This window comes from Dreissena polymorpha, chromosome 5 (assembly GCF_020536995.1).
Source record: "Dreissena polymorpha isolate Duluth1 chromosome 5, UMN_Dpol_1.0, whole genome shotgun sequence".
In the NCBI taxonomy this organism is placed as follows: Eukaryota; Metazoa; Mollusca; class Bivalvia; order Myida; family Dreissenidae; genus Dreissena; species Dreissena polymorpha.
Genome location: NC_068359.1, coordinates 122509451 through 122534773, shown reverse-complemented (window position 1 = coordinate 122534773; position 25323 = coordinate 122509451). Strand labels below are relative to the sequence as shown.

The window sequence follows — 25323 nt, the reverse complement described above, 5'->3', positions numbered from 1 at the left end:
TATGTCAGGTAAGAGTAGTTTTGTCAAAGTATCAATAAAATCTAATTATAAATAAAGAAGTTATGGCAATTTTAGCAAAATTTAATAATTTGACCTTGAGAGTCAAGGTAATTCAAAGGTCAAGGTAAAATTCAACTTGTCAGGTACAGTTACCTCATGATAGCATGAAAGTATTTGAAGTTTGAAAGCAATAGCCTTGATACAGTACAGGCAACGTGTACTTTGACAAACGCCACTGGTCGCGGTGTTCATTTTAAGGTGTTCGCTTACCAAACGACCCCCGCGATGGGTGTTCAGATCAAATATTCGCGGGGGTCGTTTTCCATAAGGTGGACACCGCGAATCACCGCGGACCAATAATATCTACTACGGTGTTCATCGTGTTCGCTAGAAATAAAATAATTAAACATAAACGTAGGTCGGTACCAATTTGCAGAAAGAATCTACCGTGCGTTTGAATGTTATAGGTGTCATTTGGTGTCTAAAAATTAACAATGATTACGAACAATCACAATCGATTACCGCATACATGCAAAAATTCCCGTCTCTGTCCATTAACCGATAATCCCGAGATTTCCGATTTCATTCAAATTCTGGTCAATGCTGACATTAAAAGTGTGACAAAAATGCAAAAATCACAAACGTTCGCCATATCTCTAAACTATCAAATGAATTTCGGCAAATGTTTCTATTTAAAGATTTGATGAAATAAGCGCCCAATAAGAACAGGTGTATTCCAACATTCGTTAATCCCCTGACGCCTAGTGCGCGCGTTGTGTAGAGTTCATGATATTTTCATTTTCTTTGTTCTGAACCATAAAAAGCGCGCAAATTGGCGTGGGTGTATTTATTTTTTACACAAAATCTTCGTAGCGCAGACAACATTGGGATCTTTTAATTTCAATTTAAAGTGTCGTAGTGAATTTCTTCTCAAGTACCGGGGTAGCTCACAAATGATTTGGAATTGGCATTTCATATGAATAAAATAAAAATCAAACACGCTGTAACACGCTATATTTAGATTTCATGCAACATGTACAAGTCATTTTCTGGAAATCGGGAGAAATGAAACCCAATTTTGTGAAAACAAAAAGGACAATTGCATTGATTAACACCATAAAAGTTAATCGTATTGATCATCTTAACGCTTAGTTTTAGTTTCCGACTTAACGTACTGCCCAATTTAAGTACGCATAAATGTGCACATAATATCTACATGTACATGAAGTATATGATTTCATTTTGTACATGTACATTTAAAACGCATGATTGACCCTCGCAGACAGGTGTTTACGGTGGCTGCGCAGCATCGTGGTGATCACGGGTGTTCCCGTTAACGATACCCTGCAATCGCGGCGATTTCAGGTGTTTGCCAAACACCGCGGTAAGTAGCGTGTCCGCCCCCCGCGAAATGTCACCCATCGGGAAAATTGAACACCCCTACACGCGTTTTGTCAAAGTACACGTTGCCAGTACTGTACTTTAGAAGTAAAGTGGATCGAAACACAAAATTTAACCATTTATTCAAAATTAACAAGTCAAAAAAGGGCCATAATTCCGTAAAAATGACAACCAGAGTTGTGCAACTTGTCCTTTTACTGTACCCTTATGATAGTTTGCAAGTGTTCCAAGTCTGAAAGCAATATCTATGATACTTTAGGGGTAAAGTGGACCAAAACACAAAACTTAACCAAATTTTCAATTTTCTAAGTATAAAGGGCCCATTATTCCGTCCAAATGCCAGTTAGAGTTACATTACTTTGCCTGCACAGTCCCCTTATGATAGTTAATAAGTGTTGCAAGTATGAAAGCAATAGCTTTTATACTGTAGGAATAAGGTGGACCTAAACACAAAACTTTACCAAATTTTTAATTTTCTAAGTATATAAATGGCACATAATTCTGTCAAAATGCCAGTCAGAGTTACATAACTTTGCCTGCGTGTGTGTTGTTGTAGTTTAGTTACAGGTCGTTCCCGCGTCTTCAGGACTACATTTGGTATCGACCTGCCCCTGTGATGTTTCAGGGGAGACAATCTCCAGATAAATTCTTGTCTGGACGCAGCTCCGCCGAGGGAGTGCAGCAAGCAGCTCTGCCTTTATGGCCACTCTCGTCACCGGCCGTCGTCTTCAACCCCGAGACGTTGAGCACACTGAGTACCGCTGCCCCGGGTCCACTCTCTAGGGCCACACCCTCGATGTTCTGATGCCAACACCAGGTCCACCCCGTACGTCCTCCACACTGGTAGGCTCCCTGTCCCGCTCTTTCCAGTCCCTCTCTTGGAAAGTATAGTGTGAAAGCCACACTACCTCCTAGACCCTTGCATACAGAGTGGCTCGGGCCCCCGGTCTTCAAGATCCTGGAGATAGCGAACCCCCGTCGATGTACCAGTCCCTCTCTTGTAAAGTATAGTGTGAAAGCCACACTTCCTCCTTGACCCTTGCATACAGAGTGGCTCGAGCCCCCGGTCTTCAAGGTCCTGTATCAGCGGTTGACGAGACCGCTGTATCTTCGGGGAGACAGCGACCATAGCAGTGTAGAACACGTCCGGCTCGAGGGTGGCGGACTCAGCTGGATTAGCAGAGCCGCCCGCAGAAGTTCCCTCTATAAGGAAATATGTACAGGTGAGAAGATCTTCTGCGGGTGACTCTCGCCTCGGTCGCGACGCGCACGCTCCAGCTGCTGACCGAGCAATAGCTTTGATACTTAAGGAATACAAGAGGGCCATGATGGCCCTGAATCGCTCACCTGACTTACCTTGCTACATCAACTTAAATTCTATCAGACCCATATACAACCCCAAGCCAGATTTCATCAATTAATACATTCTGACAAAATTTCATTAAGACGTGATGAAAACTGTGACCTCTTTCATCTACACAAGGTTTTACTAGAATTGGCCAAGTGACCTAATTTTTGACCCCAGATGACCCATATATGATTTAAAATCAGATATTATCAAGATAAACATTCTGACCATATTTCATAAAGATCAGATGAAAACTATGACCTCTATTGTCTACACAACTTTTTTCTATGATTTGATATAGTGACCTAGTTTTTGACCCCAGATGACCCAAATACAATCCCAACCCAGGTTTCATCAAGATTAACATTCTGGCCAAATTTTATTAAGTTTTGATGAAAACTGTGACCTCTACTGTCTACACAAGTTTTTTTTAAACTTTGACCTATTGACCTAGTTTTTACCCTAGATGACCCAATTTGATCCCAACCAAGATTTTAACAAGACAAACATTCTGAACATATTTCAATAAGATCTGATGAAAACTGACCTCAATTGTCTACACAAGGTTTTTCTATTATTTGACCTAGTGACCTAGTTTCTGACCCCAGATGACCAAAATACAATCCCAATACAGATTTTATCAAGATAAACATTCTGACCAAATTTCATAAAGATTGGATGAAAACTGTGACCTCTATTGTCTACACAAGGTTTGTCTATTATTTGACCTAGTGACCTAGTTTTTGACCCCAGATGACCCAAATACGATCCGACCCAGATTTCATCAAGATAAACATTCTGACCAAATTTCATAAAGATTGGATGAAAACTGTGACCTCTATTGTCTTCACAAAGTTTTTCTCTAATTTGACCTAGTGACCTAGTTTTTGACCCCAGATGACCGAAATACAATCCCAACCCAGATTTCATCAAGATAAACATTCTGACCAAATTTCATAAAGCTTGGATGAAAACTGTGACCTCTATTGTCTACACAAGGTTTTTCTATTATTTGACCTAGTGACCTAGTTTTTGACCCCAGATGACCCAAATACAATCCCAACCCAGATTTCATCAAGATAAACATTCTGACCAAATTTCATAAAGATTGGATGAAAACTGTGACCTCTACTGTCTACACAAACAAATTGTTGACAGACGGACGGACGCACAACTGACATCACACGGTCACATAAGCTCACTATGTCACTTAGTGACAGATGAGCTTAAAATCACTACAAAGTTATGGTCCATTGATATATGACAAAGTTTAGGTCCTTGGACAGTATCTGAAAGCGTTTTGGAAAAATCTCCCGAAGTGTTATTTTTAAGAAAAGCCCAAGGCCGCTGATTTAGTCAAATATCAATGGACCGAAATGAAAGTCTGACTTGATCTTTAAGTTATGTAGGTACACTCACAAACAAAATATCAGTGAATATCATAAAGCGTTTCATAAAAAAACATCCGAAAACGGTTATTATAGAGAAAATTAATTTCCAAGTCAAAGGTCCATAACATCACCAAAAATCAATGGGCCAGAACAAAACTAACACTTCATCTGAAGGTCAAGCCGATAGACTTACATACCAAAAATCAGCTAAATATCTGAAAGACTTTTGTAAAAAAAAATCTCAGGAAAACATTTATAATAGAGAAATCCTAAGTCCTATAACCATAACTCAATGGACCGGAATGAAACTCTCAATTTATCTGTAAGTCATGTAGGTAGACTAACACAACAAATATAAGGTTAATATCTCAAAGCATTTATGAAAATAGTCCGGAAAATGTAATGCCAGACAGATGGACAGTGCAACTGCTATATGCCACCCTACCAGGGGCATAAAAATGTGTACAAATTCACACAGATAACTAAATAAATCAAATAATGTACATTTATATTTGTGCTCATTTGTTATTATTGAATTAACATAAAAAGTAATACAAGAGGACCAAGGGAATGGTAGACCCTATATACTCCAACATGTAAACATTAAAGTGAAGTATATATCTAATATAAAATGTCTAAATTATGATGCCAGATCTGCTCATTTTGAGCAATTTCTTCATTTATCACAATGATTTATAAAATACCAAAATCAATTCCTTCATTTTCCATTACAATTTAAGTCTTTTAATTTGAAAAGTCCAAAATGTGTCATTTGGTAAAGCATTAACCCTTTACCAAATGACACATTTTGAACTGTCCCAAATTGAAAGATGATGCAGACAACACTTAAAATTATAATGGAATATGAAGAAATAGCTTTGGAAGAGTATAAATAATTGTGATAAAAGGAGAAATTGCTCAATATGAGCAATTTCTCCTTTAATCACAATGATTTATACAGTCTTCTGCACCAAACTTATTAAAACCTGTTACCGTTTGGAAATGGGTTATTCCAACCAAAAATGTGGAAATGGATTAACCCATTACAAACAATAACAAGAATTTACTGGTTTATTGCAGACGACTCTAGAAATCATTTGTGATTAAAGGAGAAATTGCTTATTTTGAGCAATTTCTCCTTTTATCACAATGATTTAAACCCTACCAAAGCTATTTCTTCACATTCCATTACAATGTTCTTTGTCATCTGCGACCTCTTTGAATTTGGGACAGTCCAAAAGTTGTCATTTGGTAAAGGGTTAATGGGTTCAACAGAAGTTGACCTTACATCTTCACAGGTGTTATGCAATGAAGGATTTCTTGAAGTACTGTTAGGGGAGTTACCCTTTTACCTCAGATGACTTAAGAAGACAAAAGAAGAAATTGCTCATAGCAAGCAAAATCTCCTTTAAACACAATGTTTTCTACCTATTTGGTTGAGGACTATAAGATTTCACCACATACCAAATTTGGTAGCCCTAGGCCTTATGGTTATGGACAAGAAGATTTTCAAAGTTTTCACAAAATATGCAAAAACGTATAAACATGCAAAGTTCAAAGAGCTCCTGCGGCCATGTTTTTCGACGAAACAAATTTTCTTTAACAACTTTTTTAGGGGAGCCTTTAAGGATCATCCCTGTAAAAAAAATTGAAAATCCGACATGCCGTTTCTGACGAGAAGATTTTTTAAGGTTTTGACCATATATGGGCATGGCGGCCAGCTGGGTTATGTGACCAAATTTTTTTTAACAATATTTTTTTCCCGTGACGTAAGGATGCTCCACATGAAATTCGGTTGAAATTGGCTCAATGGTTTAGGAGGAAAATATGATCTGCTCAGGTACGCTAAAAAGTGGACTTAAACATTGAGATAAAAGGAATTTTTGCTTATTTGAAGAGATTCCTCTTTTTTCTCAAAATTGACAAGATATCATCCACTAAACAGGCAACCCATGTTCGCATAAGGAAAAGGGTAACTTGGAAAAAAATGGTATCCATTTAACCCTTTACCAATCAACATATTTTTGACTGAACAATTTCTCAATTTCCCACAATGATCCAACCCTACCAGAGCAATTTCCTAAGCAATAATCACCTCCCATTTTAAAAATGGTATCCATTTAACCATTTACCAATCAACATATTTTGGACTGAACAATTTCTCAATTTCCCACAATGATTCAACCCTACCAGAGCAATTTCCTAAGCAATAATCACCTCCCATTTTAAAGGAAAAATAATTTCTCATCAACAAAACTACAGCATTAATTGATTTCTGGTAGTTAACCCTTTTCCAAATTGAAAGAGGTTGCAGACGACAAATTAAATTATAATGGAATAAGAAGAAATTGATTTAATAGGGTAGGAAGCATTGTGATGAAAGGAGAAAATGCTAATTTCAGCAATTTCTTCTATTATTTCAATGATTTCCACAGTCACAAACATTTGCAGAAAGAATTAACTGTTCTGGGTTAAGGGTTTATGTGGTCTGCAGCAAAGCCATCAGAAGAGAATCGTGTCAGAGAAACCTGGCCTGTAGCCAGCAAATCCTCTAATAGCACTATTAATTGGAAAAAAGAGTACACTATAATTATTTCTAAATCTGCCATCTCAAGGAGATAATTCTGGACTTAATGGTCCGATGTTGCTCATTTTCGACAGGGCTCGAGTTTTCATTGATATGAAGACACTGTGCAAGTTTGGAAAGAATTGGATGAAAAATTTGGACTTTATTGCATAAACACCATTTTCTCAATTCAAGGGGAGGTAATTCTGTACTTCATGGACCAATAATGCTCATTTTTTGTAGGGTTCGTGTCCTCATTGATATAAAGACACTGTGCAAATTTGGAAAGGATCGGACAAAAAATGTGGAAGATTTTTTAAAGTTTTCACAAAATAGGCAAAAACGAATAAACATGCAAAGTTCAACGAGCTCCTGCGGCCATGTTTTTTGACAAATCAAATTTCTTTGAACAACTTTTTCAGGGGAGCCTTCAAAGGTCATCCCTGTGAAATTTTTTGAAAATCTGATGAGCGGTTTCTGACAAGAAGATTTGTTAAGGTTTTTACCATATATGGTCATGGCGGCCATCTTGGTTATGTGATACAATTTTTTTTAACAATTCTTTTGTCCCATGACCTAGGGATGCTCCACATGAAATTTAGTTGAAATTGGCTCAATGGTTTAGTAGAAGAAGATGTTTACAAATTGTTTACAGACAGACAGACAGACAGACAGACAGACAGACAGACAGACAGACAGATGGACGGACGGACGGACGCCGGACGGTAAGTGATCACAATAGCTCACCCCGAGCTATCGCTCAGGTGAGCTAAAAATGGACCTAAACACAAAACTTTACCAAAATTTTCAATTTTCTAAGTATAAAAAGGGCACATAATTCTGTCAAAATGCATGTCAGAGTTATCTAACTTTGCCTGCCCAGTCCCCTCATGATAGTTAGTAAGTGTACCAAGTTTGAATGCAATAGCATTGATACATGTACTTTCTGAGAAAAGTGGACCTAAACGCAAAACTTAACCAGACGCCGACGCCAAGGTGATGACAATAGCTCATTTTTTCAAAAAATAGATGAGCTAAAAAGAATTAAATGACTTAACATGAACCTTTCGCAGAGGGGAAGGTACTTATATGCATATTTTTTGCATCATTTGGTAAATAGGAAAATAACATACACATGTAATCTTGTTAAAAGGAAAATAATCCAAGGTAAAACTTGTCTTGGCATAAAAAAGTAACAAAGTGGAATCAAAATTATATGACCTTTGACACTGAATTTAACTCCACCAAGGACGGTCCCAAGCCTGCGCTGAAAAAGGAGGAGGGTTGGGCGTGGGGCTAGCAACCCCACCCTATGAAAAATGCTTGCTACGGAAACAACAACAAGGGAACAAGCAACAAACAGCGCCGGGAGTGAAGCAGACCAGGCAACTGGACTAATGAAGGATGGGGATCAAAGCCCTAAGGACGTCCCCACCCCAATAGCGGAACTCTTGACGCCAGAGCGATGGATCAGAGTTGGATGTTGGAACATGCGAACACTCTACCAGACTGGAAAGGTAGCACAAGTGGTGAGTGAGCTGAACCGATACAACCTGACCCTTATGGGAGTAACAGAAGCAAGATGAACTGGCTCTGGCGAGCAAAAAGTGAGTTCCGGAGAAGTCATCATCTGGTCAGGAAGAACTGACAACGACCACCGGGAAGGAGTTGCCTTCACCATCAGCAAGAGCAAGGCCAACACCGTGCTACAGTGGAAACCTGTAAACGAGCGCCTGCTGTACGTCAGGATGAACTCGAAGTACGCCAAGCTGTCTGTTGTTGTGGGCTACGCACCAATAGAGGATGCGGAAGAAGAGGACAAGGATGCAGTCTATGACGCCCTTCAAAGTGTTTTAGAAGACATCCCCCAACACAACGTGCTGATGTTGCTCGGCGACTTCAATGCTAAGGTTGCGACAACAAAGACAGAGAAAGGACCATGGGACGACATGGAGTGGGTGTGATCACCGACAACGAGGAGAGACTAGTCAACTTCTGTCAACAGAACAACTTGGTTATAGGAGGCACCCTGTTCGCGCACAAGGAGATCCACAAACTAACATGGACATCACCAGACGGCAGGACCCAGAACCAGATCGACCACATCATCGTCAACAGTCGGTGGAGGCACTCTCTGCAGGACGTGCGTGTGATGCGACATGCAGACATCGGCAGTGACCATAGTCTTCTGGTAGCCAAGGTGACTTTGAAGCTCAGGAAAGCCAAGACGGGTGACATCAAGAACCAACACTATGATGTCGTCAAGTTGAAAGACCCAAAAGTGAAAGAAGAGTTTAGGTTAACCCTCAGGAATAGATTTAGCATTTTGGAAGATGAGGCAGCACTGACCATCGAAGGCTTCAACAGAGTAATGAAAGAGACAGGAGAGGAAGTTCTGGGCTTCAGAAAGAACAAGAAGACAGAATGGATCTCAGAAGAAACGTGGTCTCATATAGAAGAAAGAAGACAGATCAAAAAGAAACTGTTGCACACCAAATCCCTAAGACTTAAGGGAAAGAATTTTAAAGGAATATAGTAAGAAAGACAAGATGGTGAAGACATCAGCCAGAAGAGAAAAGAGGAGGTACATAGAGAGGCTGGCAGAGGAGGCGGAGACAGCAGCCGAGCACAATGACATGAAGACAGTGTACCAGAACACCAGGAAGCTGAAGGGCGACTACAGCCAGCACCATGACCTTCCTGTGAGAGCTGAAGAGCTCATGTCAATGTGGAAGAGGAGAAGCTGAAGAGATGGAAGCAATACTTTGAGTCCATCCTAAACCGCCCAGACCCACCAACCCTAGCCGACATTCCTGAAGCTGAAGAGGACCTTGACATCAACCACGGCAACATCACTGTAACGGAAGTCAACGAAGCCATCCGTAAGCTGAAGAATGGGAAGTTGCCTGGCGACGATGGAGTGTGCCCTGAGATGCTGAAAGCAGAAGACACAGTGACGCCGCAGCTTCTTTGCCAGATTCTTCATAAGATTTGGGACAGTGAAGAATCGCCAAGCGAATGGAAGACCAACACCATTGTCAAACTGCCCAAGAATGAGACCTGGGGAACTGTAACAACTGTCGAGGCATCACTTTACTATCTCTCACCAGTAAGATCTTCAGCCGCATAATCCTCCAACACATCACAACAGAAGTGGACAGTATCCTTCGCCAGGAACAAGCTGGCTTCAGGAAAGGCAAGTCCTCCACAACCACATCATTGTCCTAAGGCAGATCCTTGAGCAGTCCCATGAATGGAATGGATCCCTCTTCGTGGTTTTTGTGGACTTTGAGAAGGCCTTCGACAGCCAAAACAGAGCCTCCCTCTGGAAGATTCTGCGACATTATGGCATCCCTCAGAAACTTGTCAACGTCATCAGGTCCCTGTACGAAAACTTTGAGTGCAGAGTCGTCCACAACAACCAGCTCACTGAATCATTCAAGGTGGAAACTGGGGTGAAGCAAGGATGTATCCTCTCACCGCTCCTCTTTTCAATGGCAATTTACTGGATCATGCGACGCACCACAGAGGGAAGGAGGCAAGGAAAACAGTGGACGCTGACCTCGCTGCTAGATGACCTGGACTACGCTGACGATATCGGGCTACTTGCTAGCAGGAACCAGGACATCCAGCAGATGATACAACAGTTGGCACTGTCAGCAAGCACCATAGGTCTCAGGGTCAACACTGGGAAGACTCAGGTCATGAGGAAGAACACCAGAGTGGGCAACCCAATCACTATCAATGACGAGCCTCTGCAAGATGTGGACGAGTTCATTTACCTGGGCAGCAAGGTCACCACAGATGGAGACTGTGCAAGGTAGATCAACACGAGAATCAGCAAAGCCAACCAAGCCTTCGCAATGCTGAAGCCGATCTGGAGGACCACTAGTCTTAGCATGCACACCAAGCTCCGCATCTTCAAGAGCATCGTGCTGAGCGTCCTTCTATATGGGTCTGAGTGCTGGAAGACCACTGCTACCATCGAGCCAAAACTGGAAGTCTTCCAGAACAAGTGCCTACGACGATCATGAAAGTCTTCAGGCCAAACATGATCACGAACATGGAACTGCGTAAAAAAGCTGGCGCAAACAGCATTGCAAAGACCATCACTTTGAGAAGATGGAGATAGCTAGGCCATGTCTGCAGAATGGCACCCGACTCGCTACCCAGAGTGGCACTGAGATGGACTCCACAGGGGAAAAGAAATCGTGGACGACCGAAAGAGATGTGGCGCCGAACCGTGGAGCGAGAGCTCAAGAACAGAGACCTCACTCTGCAGACAGCACCCGCAACAGCAGCTGACCGACAAAAGCGGCGCTCCCTTGCCGTCGCCTCAAGCACCAGACGGCGCAGAGGATTGAATGAATTGAATGAATGACACTGAATTATGACCTTTCAAAGAGGCCCATGGGGGTTATATGTCTCGTCAAGGGGAAGAACAAGCAAAAGTAACATTAAAATCCTAAAAGGCAATAAAACATACAGAGCAGGTACACAAAATCAAGATTTCCACCCATCGACTGACAAGAATGGGTGATGATCATTACACATTGTCTCGTCGTAGAAATATAATCCAGAATAATATTAAAATCCTCATAGGGCCTAAAAAAATAACATGTGTGTTTCAGGTTACAGGCTCAAAAAAAATGAGGGTCGGTAGGTCGGGAAAGTATTATTTTATTTTTTTGTAGGATCTGATACTTATTTTGCAAAGCGTCTTATTTATGGACAAAAAATAAAAACCAAGAAAAACAGAATTTAAAATTCAGAATTGCAATAATGCGCGAGTGACAACCATTACCGGTAATTTGATTGCTTTTTTCATTTTTACACGGAAATCAATCAGATGAAGAAGACCGATTAAACTTTGTAACTTTCGGTCGAACCATTTTTTTAATTCTCTAATCACTATAAAACTCATCATATTACCTGTAATGGTTTACACAATATGTGTTTAACGGACCACCCCTAGATGGGGACAGTGTCAATCAGATATGCGTCAATAACCCCATGTCACTATCAGTCGATAATTTCAGGGGTTTATTGCAGTTTTATGGCTTTGTTTTATCTACCACATTCAGGGCTTTCCTTAGACCTCAAATCTCAAGAGTCAAGGACTCTTGGGACCATATTTTCAAGAGTCAAAATCAAACTTCTGAGAGTCCTAATAATAACGCAGGAGAGTCAATGATTTTTTGCAATTTAAGCAAATTACTGAGATATAATATATAAAAAGCAACAAATTAAAAGATACATGTATGTTAACATTTATTTCTTACCTTTTACTGTCACTACAACACTATGCATTTAAACACAATATTTCAATGATTAATATATACAAAACATGTATTCTAATACAGTGCCTTCCCCAGGAATTTGTTCAGGCGCCCCGGGGGTGGGTTCTGGAGGGGTGTCCCCTCCCGACGTAGATTTTTTTTTAATTTAACGTGTCAATTCACGTTCTGTGGTGCGTTATAACTCAAAGAAAAACAGCGTCAAAAGACGTCATTTGGTGCACTATGACTCTTCAAAAAAATCCCCCAGTCATTTAAAAAAATTTTTTTTTATTGTTTAATTGTTTTAAAACTTTTCCGCACAAATAGTAAAATCCCGACTCGAACGATTCCCCAATACATCCGTTTCAACCCGACTCTATTACTGTATACTTACTATTTTTCAAGTTTCTATTTATTACCCGATAATCCCGTTTATTCCGTTTTTATCAATCTCTTTCTGGTAAATATTTACGATAAAAGCTTTCAGTTATTTCTTTAACACAAACCTTGCCATTTTTTAAGTGACTATTTATAGATTTTATGAAATATTGCCTCTGAATATGCGTCAATCCCCTGACCTGTTGTGTGCTTGTTAAAACGCTCAATACACGTCATTTGTATGCAATAGACGCGACGTTGTACATGCTGCATAATTTTCGCGCTCTTTTTAAATGAGAAAAAGATTCGACACAAAATAAATTTGCACTGCTTATTTGAAGCAAAAATATTTAACGTTGCTGTAACATTTACATTCGGTATGTGTTTCGGATTAAAAACGCGTTAACATCGACTTACGGTAATGGGTTTCGGATTACAAATTTAATTATTCCCATTTGAGATTTCAACAAATATTAACCGTTTCGTAATAAATTCAACGATAATTTGTTTACACACTTTACGAGTCGAATAAATGTTTTGACGGAATTATGCATGAAATTCACGTTGTCCACGAGGATCACGGCCGGTTGCCATCATCAGTCTTCTAACTATCGATTATCGGACGAAACATTTACAAGTGTGCGTAATTAATTCAACGAAAATTTGTTAAAGCGCATTACGTGTCGAATAAATGTCAAAAAAAACGAGGTGAATCCAGGGGTTTTTTTTACTAAGAAAGTGACGCCGATATTCGGCGTCTTCCCCTACCAGAATTTTTCCCCTAAAAATACCATTTCCCCTCGAAAAAAAAAAAAAAATTCACCAAAATATAATATTTTACCCTCAAAGAAATATTTTTTTCTTTTGGGAAGTCTACACTTATGCAATTTGTACCATGTACAACGATCTCGCTCTCTCTCTGCCGACGAACACTCAAATCTGGGAATCTCAGTGATTCTATATATAGCTCTTAAATTACCTCATGGAAACCGGGCAACTTATCGTATTAATAATGTGACTATTTTACTGGATTCCGGTCTTGCGCGAGAAGGGTGTTTCGTAAATTAATTACCGGAAACCAGTCGAATTTTCATCCGGGTTATGTGAAAGCCAAAATATAAACGTTAAAACAGAAAAAAGTCTCACAATTGGCGTTCATACACGAACAAAATAAAACGTTCGGACTCAGAAAATATTAATTGCGTTGACGCATTTTTTAAGAATGAATCATCAAAACCGTTGAAACCCAGCAGGATTCGGAGGTACATGTAATCAACATTGATTAATACTGTCGGATTATTTGAAAGTGAAAGTAGACAATCGGCAGCTGCCGCACCTTTCCCTTCCAATACTGTAGCAGATCTAGATCGTCAACCCATTCATCATGAAATTTAAATCATAATATTGACATCGTTCCCCGGCCCCAGTTGAAAACATTTCCCATTATTAGATCTACACCTGCAACTTTATTTAGGACTTTGACTCTAATATCACACTTGTTCATGTGTTTAAGAACAAAAAGGTCAGAGACATGCCTCTCTTTCTAAAAAAAAACTGAAGTCTGTAGATGAGTTATAGACATTCAAATGAACAGTTTTTATTTTTTTCCCCAAATATGTCTCTTTCGCGCTCGATTTTCCCCTTTTACCCAGCGTCCAGCGTCTTCCCCTTTTTCTAAAAAAACCCCCTGGAATCAGTTCTATAAATGGACATGTTGAAATATACATGTTCTGGAATTAAATAAATTGTTATCACATAATTGTAACCGCTATAATAATTAATTGTTTACCACTTGCAATTAATTTCGCGTATTAATTATGAGTCATAGGTAACACTTGTTTACAGTAAAAAGGTGTGATGATGATGCCCGAAACCGTCTTTAATGTTGTGCACTGTACTAATTACCGGTTTTATATTACTCAAATGGTACAACTATTTGCTAATCAAGCTGCGATAAACTCTTATTTCATGCCCGACGTCAATCAAAAATAATGGTCGATAGTTAACCCCGCCCCCATAAGCATTCGCGTAACCGATTGGACGATGAACTCCACAGTTTGACGACTGGAAAGTTACCAGATACATCCTTGTCAGCATTTAAATGACCGTGTAATGTTAGAATAATCGATACGCGCGTCATGCTATTCTCTTATCAGTGGATTATCCATTACCCCATGTGGTGTTTATGGCGATTACTTGTGAAAGTAGGTACCGAGTGCTCTTTTAAAACAGGGAATATTGATACACTGATAGGGAAACCTTGATTTTTTTGGACAATCTCCACTTTCTTTTACTGAAGAATACACTGATGGGAAAATTTCAAGCGCCCCGGGGACTCTGATTTCGAAATTCAAGCGCCCCGGCAAGGGGCGCTTAAATGGCCTGGGGAAGGCACTGTTAAATACAACATTAACTTCATGTATACAGCAGAGTAATATGTCATATGTTCTTCTTTTGCACGTTTGGGGGTGTTAGGAGCACTGTCATTTAGATCTAAAGTACGCTTTGTCGTTGGCGTCTTACACACACTTTCAGAGTTACTACCGATTCCGAATTCGAAAAGGTTTCTCTGCGACATTTTCCGAATGCACAAGCACAATACAACTTTGCACAATTACCCTTATTCCAATAACTTTGTTTGACCGTTTCGCGTTGCTATTAAATTAAGAATGAAATACAAAATGTGAAAAAAAAATTCTGCTGGCTATCACAAAAAAACAACAACATTCAGGTGGTACCTAAACACAATAGCCTATATAAATCGGTAAACTATAAAAGGAAATTATTTCTACTCGCAGATAAAGGTGCCTCCGTATTTAATCCCATCAAAAATTCCGACGCCCTTTAATTATTTCATGTGCCATCTTCACTGAAGACGTGCGACAAACACGCTGTTTTCTATGCCTTCTCAAACGGTCAATTATTACGCCTACATGTATTTTGTAATCAATTAGCTCATGCAAAAATTGTCACTTGCCACAAGGTCAGTTATATCGGTTCTATAGTTATTTTTAGCAACTTTGATGCAAAGCGTGTAATTTGACGTTGTTGACAGTACATATGCCAGCATAACTTTCGCGCGTCTTTGGACTGAGCAATCATGAAGTAAAACAGTGATGGGTGCATTCAGCTTTGGAAATACATTCTGCCATACTCTGGAAATATCTCAAAATATGCTTTACGGTGTTCTGTGGATATGGATGTTATTATTTTATATTGAATATTATTAAAACTGACGCAGATGAGTCCATTCTGTTTTGGTGAGTTTATAGTTCTTCTTAAATGCTCTGAGCTTTTATGAGTACATACGTACAGCTCAGAGGGTCAATAGCTGGGAGTTGGATTATTGCAACTAGGTGGGTTTAATACACGTCTTTTCCGCAAACAGCTGATAACAAACGCTATGATAAATAATGGAAAGTTAATACACGCGTCATCGAACCAGCAGTGTTTTAATTGGTCAATACTAGATTTCTTAATTAACCAAACTCCGCCTACTGGGTGGACTTGTGCTTGGATGATTGGAAACGGGCGTTAACGATTAGCGTGTACTAATGAGATACTCCGCCCCGAGCCAATTATCGCTTAGTCTTAACAACTTTTGATCTTGTTGACGCAAGTCGGTATATTCCCCCGGGTCAAATGTGACGCATGACGTAATTTTCTCAAGAGTCAAAAAGGGGTCTTCTGTAATTTTCAAGCGTCAAAACCCGGGAGCTCGGGTCAAAGGAAAGCCCTGACATTAACTACATTAATTGGTCAAAACAGTGTACTTCTCCGCGATAAAACCATGGCAAGTTACGTAAGAGACTGATGATAGCCAACGGGTGTTATCCTCCTGGAAATTGTGCTTTTAATGCATAATATTATCAAAACATTTTTTCGACACGTAAAGCGTTTTAACAAATCAATATTTAATTCATACAGTGTCCGACAAATCCATTGCCCGGAGCCCGGGGGCTACCGAAATTTTTCATCGGGCTACTGAAATTTTCCAGCTGACGCCCGCCGGGCTACTATTAATCTATAAGAGCGGTAGCCCGGTTTATTGACAGACATGCGTAGAATAAACACGCTGACCATGTGTTTGTACACTGTGTATTGCTTATAATCCGATAACAAAGTGCAATCAATTATCTAATCAGTCACCGATCACTTGCGGTAATGTCTTCAACAGTAACAGTGTATTTTAATCATCCAATCAAAATCAACATTTGTCGTCTGCTAATAATATTATGAGAGCCGGTTGGATAGTTGGCGCACATGATGCAACATCATTTCGCAGTTTGGAATTCTTTGTTAACCGCAACAATGAGTAATAGCGACAACGTTTTTGATGTCGTTAAATATCCAAGGATGTCAAACATTAAATAAATCAAAACAATAGCGGATTCTTCAAAACGGTAACGAAACCGAAAATGAATATAATGACAACTTTGTGAACGCGGTTAACACCTGCTAATTAGTTTGCATTGTCAATTAATAATTGGATTAATCGACTGTTAATCAATAATCCCATATATGCCCGATTTATATTTTTAAAACCAAATTATGGGTGGGTAATATAGACGATAAGAGTCATAAACACAAACGTTTGAAATTTTCTAAAGTGTCAAATGAATTTCGGCATATGGTTCTATTTAAAGATATGATGAAATAAGCTCCCAATCAGGACCGTTGTATTGCAACATGCGTAAATAACGTGCCACGGTTTGCACGCGTTGTGTACAGCTATTTTAGGTTACAAAATTCTACATTTAAGAAATGAATTTCTTTGTCCTGATAAAAAGTGCGCGAAAATTGGCGTGGGTGTATTTATTTGTAAATACAAATTTCGTAGCGGGTACAACATTGAGATCATTTAATTTCCATTAAAAGTTTCGTTGTGAATTTCAACTAAAGTACCGGGGTATCTCGCGAATTATTTGGCATTGACATTTTCTCTTGATAAAATATCATGTAAACACGCTGTATCGTTACCGTTACGCTGTATCAGTTCCTTTACTATTGAAACAATTATTGTATTGTATACTGACTGCACACAAGTAAATAAATGATTTAATACTCTTGATTTCTTGAAACTCGGTATTTGTTGTTAAAAAGGGCAATTGCATTGATTAACACCATACGAGTCAATCGTATTGATCATCTAAACGCTTTATTTACGTTTACGACTTAACGTGCTGTCCGAATTTAAGTACACATACATGTGCACATACATGTAATATCTACATGTAGTATATGATTTTCTTTGGAACATTTACATTTAAGTACACGGTACCTGTACTGTAACATTAATTTACGATATTGACTGTGTACATCAGACTACTTGCTGTTTTATGTATATGTATGTATACATATTATGTATATGTAAATGAAGAAATAAAATAAAGATGAAAACCTGCCTCTTATCATTTTGTAGGAAAATTTTTATGGGCTACCAAATATTTTTATTGGTAGCCCAGTGGGCTACCTGAAAAATAAGAAATTTGTCGGACACTGATTCATAACAAATGTAACAAAAGTATAAATGTTCCGTTAAATTCCCAAATGAGAATAATAATTTGCAATCCGAAACACACTTCCGATTTTTTAATGTTAACACGATGTTTACAAATGCTTTCAATATAGTCATCAGGTATATTTCCCGACAAAAGAGCGTGAAAATTATGCGGCAATGTACAAGGTCAAGGTATACGAGTGCTTTTTTTTTTTAATACAAACTTTGTAGCGCAGAGAACATTGAATTCTGTTGATTTCGGTTAAAAATTTATATTGTATTTTTTTACCCAATCATATCTCGAATAATTTGAGATTTCCTCTTAATTAATTTCAAATCCAACATGCCGTATCTTTATCAATACGATCTTTTAGTTGAGTAATTATTGAATCAGTCATTGTACTGTATACCGATTCAAGAAAACATCTTGACGGAATTGGATTATGTGTCCTGGGTTATGAAAACACGCATAGATCGTCTACTGACCTATTGTGTAGACTGCTGTCTGCGGTGTTTGGACAAAAGAGATTAACGTGTGTGAATGCAACTCTGCCGATTTGGTCCATAATTACCGGTAATACATTGTTTTGATGTCATTATTTTAATCAATACTTTTGCGGTCTAAATCGCGGCCATATAATGTATAACGTGTTGTTGGTTTAAAAAAAAAAAAATTATAAAAAAAATTGCAGTCGGGGGTAAACTGACACTGTCAGTCGAGTAACCTGAAACAAACATGTTTTTTTCTTAGGCCTAGCCATTAAAATGTTACAGAAAGAAAACAAAATCAGGACAGACAGAACAAACACCTAGAAGACCTGTTTTGGGTGGCATGAAATAGGCCTGACTTACTGAAAGGATGGAGGCCTACTGTCCCCTATGCCTCCCACGCGCTCTATGGGCATGTGTAGGTCCCCAGGCTGCATGTCCGTGCACTGGGACTGTGTGTCGGAAGCATTGCTGCTCTCTGCTGCAACCAGCTGTAAAAAACAACAGAAAAGCAAGACATTCAATCCATAGTACATTATCTTTAAGTTGGAACATTTAGTATTCTGGTAAGGCCACTAAAGCACGATTGAATTGCTTAATATTCGTAACTGTCAAGATAAAATGGGTCTACTTGATGTCACAAATATTATAATTATAATTTTGTTGGACACATTATCCAAAATGAGAAAATTGATCTACAATGAATATCATATTTCTTTTAGTGGACACAGTAGGAATCAAACTTCCAATTTATTACTTCCTTTCAGGGGTTTTTCTGCACTGTCTGCGCCTCCGGACAACGGAGGCATTCCCAAAGCAAACGGACCCGTTCCCAATCGAATTTTGATTACATATTTCCCAATTCCAAAAAAAAATAATTTCAAAATCGTAAAAAGTAAACATAATTTATATCGAAAGAGTGACTTCCCTTCATCCGCGACGTAATTAAGCCTTTAGCGACTCAGATTTTCGCAGGTGTATTTGCCGGATGCATCTGCCAACATTGACAGCGAAAAGGTTTGAACTGTTCCGCATTATAACAAGTATATAGAGCCGCACAATACACATTCTAGTCCAAATATAGACGCTTATTTTCAAACATGGCTTCCCATAACGATAAGTACTACAGCAAAAAAAAAAAAAAAAAAGAGATGCAAAAGGATGTTCGACGAAAACGTCGATGTTTGCGAAAATCGCTGAATCTTCTACTCCCTCTAGTAACCCCGAACAAGCAGTGCAAGCAAGTGAAATACCCATGGCTGTTCCATTGTCCGACTCGGTCGATAATTCTTCTTCAGAGCCTAGTAAGAAAGTTGTTGTTCAGTCTCCAAGTTCAAGTTCATCAAATGCAAAAGACAGAAAGCAAAGAAAAATCATGCTGTGACTTGTGTGACTTACTTACCTGTCACCAGTATTTGTTTTTGAAGACAAAATAACAAATAAAAATATGTTTTTTTGGTAAAACCACTAACTTATTTAAGCATGATAAAATTCCCAAATTGACCGTTTCATCGACTCGAAAATTCCCAAAATGGACAATTTTGTCGATAAAAATTCCCAATTTGGTCAGACTCCTTTTCCCAAAATAGGCAGAAAAACCCCTGCCTTTACTCTTTCTGGTTTGTTTAACCCAAACACAAAAGTCAATTTTCTTAGAGAACAAGGATTAAAGGTGAAAAATTGTGACATAGGAAGTTCATTTTCTGTATGAGATATGAGAAATTGTAAAAAGTTCTAGAAACCTGAATATGTTTAACTTTTACCATCAAAATTTTTTTTCAAACAAGAACATAAACAAATGAGAAACAAGATGTGTTTGTGAAACACAATGTCCCCCTATATGATGTTTGATCTTGAAGGATGACCTTGACCTTGTGAAGGATGACCTTGACCTTTCACCACTCAAAATGTGTAGCTCCATCAGATACACATGCATGCCAAATATCAAGTTGCTATCTTCAATATTGCAAAAAGTATTCATAAAATAAGCGATTTGGGCCACATATATTTGACCTCTGACCTTGAAGGATGACCTTGACCTTTCACCACTCAAAATGTGCAGCTCCATGAGATGCACATGCATGCCAAATATCAAGTTGCTATCTTCAATATTGCAAAAGTATTTATAAAATAAGCGATTTGGGCCACATATATTTGACCTCTGACCTTGAAGGATGACCTTGACCTTTCACCACTCAAAATGTGCAGCTCCATGAGATTCACATGCATGCCAAATATCAAGTTGCTATCTTCAATATTGCAAAAGTATTCATAAAATGAGCGATTTTGGCCCAATATATTTGACCTCTGACCTTGAAGGATGACCTTGACCTTTCACCACTCAAAATGTGCAGCTTCATGAGATACACATGCATGCCAAATATGAAGTTGCTATCTTTAATATAGCAAAAATTATTGCAAAATGTTAAAGTTGGCGCAAACAGACCAACAGACAGACCAACAGACAGGGCAAAAACAATATGTCCCCCACTACTATAGTGGGGGACATAAAAAATCAAGCTTTCAAATAAATATTTTTATTAGTAAATGTCTTACCCAGGAAACCACTCTGCCATTGAAGCAAGGTAGCCTCTGCTCTTCATCTATGATTTCTTCTTTGACAACACTGCAAAAGAATTTGGGATAACTTTAAAATCAAAATGTGTAGATTTATTCCCAAACTGTTTTGCTTAAAACATAATAGTCAATAAAATGCATATAAGGTATTAATCTAAAGTAAGTATTAAGCTATTAAGCTATATATTTAGCTATAGATATATATTGGCTATTAGCATTGATGGTTTTGCACACATAGTTACTGTGTTGGCACTCTGTTATTATGCCAGGATCAGACATTCAGTTAACTGTTAAGCAGTTATATTTATTTCTGTACTTATTTATACATGGTTTGCAATAAGCACATGATGGTTTCCAATGTAACTAACAGCATTTTTCTTGCTTCATTTTCTTTCAATTCAGGGTTCGACATTAACTTTTTTTACAGCAAGACCGTCGGACCAGCTCCTCTTAAAATGTACTAGCCCGAACCTGATGTCTACTAGACCACAAATGACATAGCAAATGAACACAATTGTGTCATGTAACTGTTTAATCAGGATTTATCAGTAAATAATCAGTGAACACCAGATCGTTTTTGATGCATAAAGTAAAACAATAAAATAAAACTTTTTTTTGCTTTTCTCCGTCAAATTCAATCCATGTGAACTGACTCGATTTTCCATTTAGGATAAAATTGACGTTTTCGTGTTTCTTCATATTTACGTTTCGTGTCAGTTTAAGCGTCGGATTCTTTTTTATTAACTGATTTGTCGGACGAAAATCCGAACTTGAACAAAGCCATTCTTTAAATTACATTCTCTTGTCTGCTACGAAAAAATGTTTACATTGACAATACCGATTTTCGATAGAAGTCGTAAAATCATGCTCTACAATTTTACGACACTTCAGAAAATCATTAATATTCATGACAACTTGACCAATTGAAACAAGCAATTTCTGCAGGAAGCTCTCCTTTGCGTCTAAAAATAGCGATGAATCATGTGGATGCTCCGCGTTTATTTAAATACACTAGTTGTAATGTAAATAACGGATACGAGAGCAATTTTACACATTAAAAATAAAGGTTTTCACAGCAGTTAGTTATAGTTATATGAATCAGTATAGATTTTTTTTATGTACGACCAGTCGGACAAGCTAGCCCGCAGTTTTACTAGCCCGACCACCGATCTTACTAGACAATGTCTGTCGGACGTGCCTTAGTGTCGAACCCTGCAATTATCTGTACCGTTCAATCTGATTAATTAATTGTCCCATTAATATCAACAAAATAAATGAGCAATGCATAGCTTTTGATCATTCTTTTTCCATGAAGTGTTTAATGTTTGAGTTGCCTTAAAATAAAAATTAGATGCCCGACAGTGACATTGTCACAAGCTACAGACTATCAGACATATGAAAGGTAACTGCAAGTATAAACACAAGTTTGATTCAAATGAGTTTTACAATTAAAGATACAAAAGTCTCAAAAAAACATTGGGTCGCCGGGTGGTGTCAATTGTGCAGCCAGTCCTGAACTCAAACCTGGGACCTCCTGCTTACCAGGCAAGTGCTCTCCAAAGTGAGCCGTCTGAGCCGCTTATACAGTTAACCAGTTAATCACCAACCCTGCTTAAGTTCAACACCTTAACATTCTCCCCAGCTAAGTTGGAATTTGTCTTTGAAATCGAGTCGCTGAGAACAGCGAATTACTGATGGCGACAAACACACAGGCAAAACTAATATTGCCAAAGTCCCATGTTAGACACCATTGTGGCGGGTTGGTGAAAAATGTGCAGCTTGTCTGGTACTTTCCGGTACTGAACCCAGGATCTCTCTCATACAAGGCAAGTGCGAAATAGAGTGAGCTAACCAGGGCGTTTATCACCAACCCATTAAAAGTTTGGTACCCTAACAATGGCAACTTTAATGGATATTAGCATCAAAATGGAACAAAAGTTATAAGCATAAAATAATTCGACTAGTTAAACTGCAACCAAGTGAATACTAGATTTTCCTTTAAACTAATTTGGTTTGGGCAATTTCTTATTCTTATTTATGTTCGATTGGTAGTGAATTGAAATACCATGCTCCGTTATGATCTGAGACGTACATGCAGTCGATTAATCGTGGAATGTGTCCGTTATGAAAACAATATTGAAGCATCTTCTTACCCAAAGTCATCATCCATAGATTTGAAGAAGAACTTGTAATTTGGTCTATTGAGTGCATTTTTAAAATCTCCCAGTGTCACGCGATCTGCAGGAATATTGAGCTTTATTAAATACGGAGTATCTTCATCGTCGATATGATAGATGATTTTTGTCTCTTTAATCTCCTCCATTCCGGAGGAATGAAGTTTGTTTTCACCAAAAATGACAATGGCCTTGTATTCTTATTCCAAAATGGCGACCCAGTATACTTTCTAATTTACTTTTTTGTTGCCGTGTAGGAGTAAATATTTCATTTCCGAAGCAAGTATATTTGTTTGATTTCTGATTAATTTCTTTTCAAAGTGACTTTTATCAATATTTTCTATCATTAATATATTGCCAAAGTCCCATGTTAGACACCATTGTGGCGGGTTGGTGAAAAATGTGCAGCTTGTCTGGTACTTTCCGGTACTGAACCCAGGATCTCTCTCATACAAGGCAAGTGCGAAATAGAGTGAGCTAACCAGGCCGTTTATCACCAACCCATTAAAAGTTTGGTACCCTAACAATGGCAACTTTAATGGATATTAGCATCAAAATGGAATAAAAGTTATAAGCATAAAATAATTCGACTAGTTAAACTGCAACCAAGTGAATACTAGATTTTCCTTTAAACTAATTTGGTTTGGGCAATTTCTTATTCTTATTTATGTTCGATTGGTAGTGAATTGAAATACCATGCTCCGTTATGATCTGAGACGTACATGCAGTCGATTAATCGTGGAATGTGTCCGTTATGAAAACAATATTGAAGCATCTTCTTACCCAAAGTCATCATCCATAGATTTGAAGAAGAACTTGTAATTTGGTCTATTGAGTGCATTTTTAAAATCTCCCAGTGTCACGCGATCTGCAGGAATATTGAGCTTTATTAAATACGGAGTATCTTCATCGTCGATATGATAGATGATTTTTGTCTCTTTAATCTCCTCCATTCCGGAGGAATGAAGTTTGTTTTCACCAAAAATGACAATGGCCTTGTATTCTTATTCCAAAATGGCGACCCAGTATACTTTCTAATTTACTTTTTTGTTGCCGTGTAGGAGTAAATATTTCATTTCCGAAGCAAGTATATTTGTTTGATTTCTGATTAATTTCTTTTCAAAGTGACTTTTATCAATATTTTCTATCATTAAAACCATAACATTCGTATTGAAAAATTATATGTCGGCAAATAGTTAAAAAACGAAAGGTATTATGATCGGAAATAATTAGCACTACTCCTTCATAGGCTTAAATGTTCTGCTAATGATGCAGGTGCTCTAAGAGAAGTGAATCATCATAAAACGCAAGATCCTAAACTGAGTTTGTTTCCCATCATCTTGCATTCATTTTGTATGTTCTATGTTGAGGCAAATCTTGAATTGTCACGTCTATATTCTTTTCAACCCTTTGAGTACAAAAACTAATATTATGGAATGTAATAGGGAGGGAAATAGAACAGCCAGGACGTTTTTTTATTTATTTACTGCTGTCGATATTTTGTTTACATTTTTTAAGTAGAATAATAACTAGCAAAGTTCATAAATTCCAGTGTTCATATAATACATTTATATAATAATGTTTATTCCCCGATCATTTGAAATTTTTAAGAAGTGTTCGATACCTTTTTTTTCATTTCTTAAAAAAAAATCGTCGTGCATTTGCTGCTGAATCAGAAATTGGAAATATGAACTTCCTGTTTAATAAGACTAACGAATTTGCTTCTTAGCATTTTTAGAAGAACGTTTTAAAGGTGATTTTTACTATGTTTTTTCTCCGACAGCTATAGTATTGTAACGGAATACCTTAACTTTGTAATCTTTTAATTGGATACAATTCTGCGTTACATTTCCATTTGATTATTTTATGATGCCCTTCCCTTAACTCTTTACTGACTAAAGTTCTTCTTGAAGTTGAATGCTTTGAGCTTTTATGAGACTGAGTACAAACGTAGAGCTGAAAATCTTTCTGATAAAGCCCAAACCCATGTAAAAAAATCATTCTCAAGTTTGTCCATGAAATTGAGTATGTCCATAAAATGGAGTTCATCGTTAAAGGGATCTTTTCACGCTTTGGTAAATTGACAAAATTGAAAAAAGTTGTTTCAGATTCGCAAATTTTCGTTTTAGTTATGATATTTGTGAGGAAACAGTAATACTGAACATTTACCATGGTCTAATATAGCCATTATATGCATCTTTTGACGATTTTAAAACCTAA

General features: G+C 38.0%; 2 protein-coding genes across 12 annotated transcripts in view; one reads left to right on the top strand and one right to left on the bottom strand.

Annotated features, from left to right (window-relative positions):
• The window catches only part of LOC127832462 (segment polarity protein dishevelled homolog DVL-3-like), a 106076-nt gene extending 81531 nt beyond the window's left edge, over positions 1 to 24545 (bottom strand). For 3 of the 8 annotated variants that reach the window (XM_052357940.1, XM_052357941.1, XM_052357942.1), the window contains exons 1-3: positions 23083 to 23375; positions 20909 to 20978; positions 18716 to 18843 (exon numbers count right to left, since the gene is read on the bottom strand). In XM_052357940.1, coding sequence (XP_052213900.1) covers positions 18716 to 18843; positions 20909 to 20978; positions 23083 to 23252 — 368 coding nt within the window. In that variant the 5' untranslated portion in view covers positions 23253 to 23375. Of the gene's footprint in view, positions 1 to 18715; positions 18844 to 20908; positions 20979 to 23082; positions 23379 to 23886 lie in introns of those variants that run through there. The other 5 variants (XM_052357936.1, XM_052357939.1, XM_052357937.1 and 2 more) reach the window with 4 other exon arrangements.
• The window catches only part of LOC127832460 (E3 ubiquitin-protein ligase MIB2-like), a 78106-nt gene continuing 77143 nt past the window's right edge, over positions 24361 to 25323 (top strand). Inside the window, exon 1 of one of the 4 annotated variants that reach the window (XM_052357933.1) lies at positions 24361 to 24456. The gene's annotated coding sequence lies outside the window, so the exon portion shown is untranslated. Of the gene's footprint in view, positions 24457 to 24664; positions 24857 to 25323 lie in introns of those variants that run through there. The other 3 variants (XM_052357934.1, XM_052357932.1, XM_052357935.1) reach the window with 3 other exon arrangements.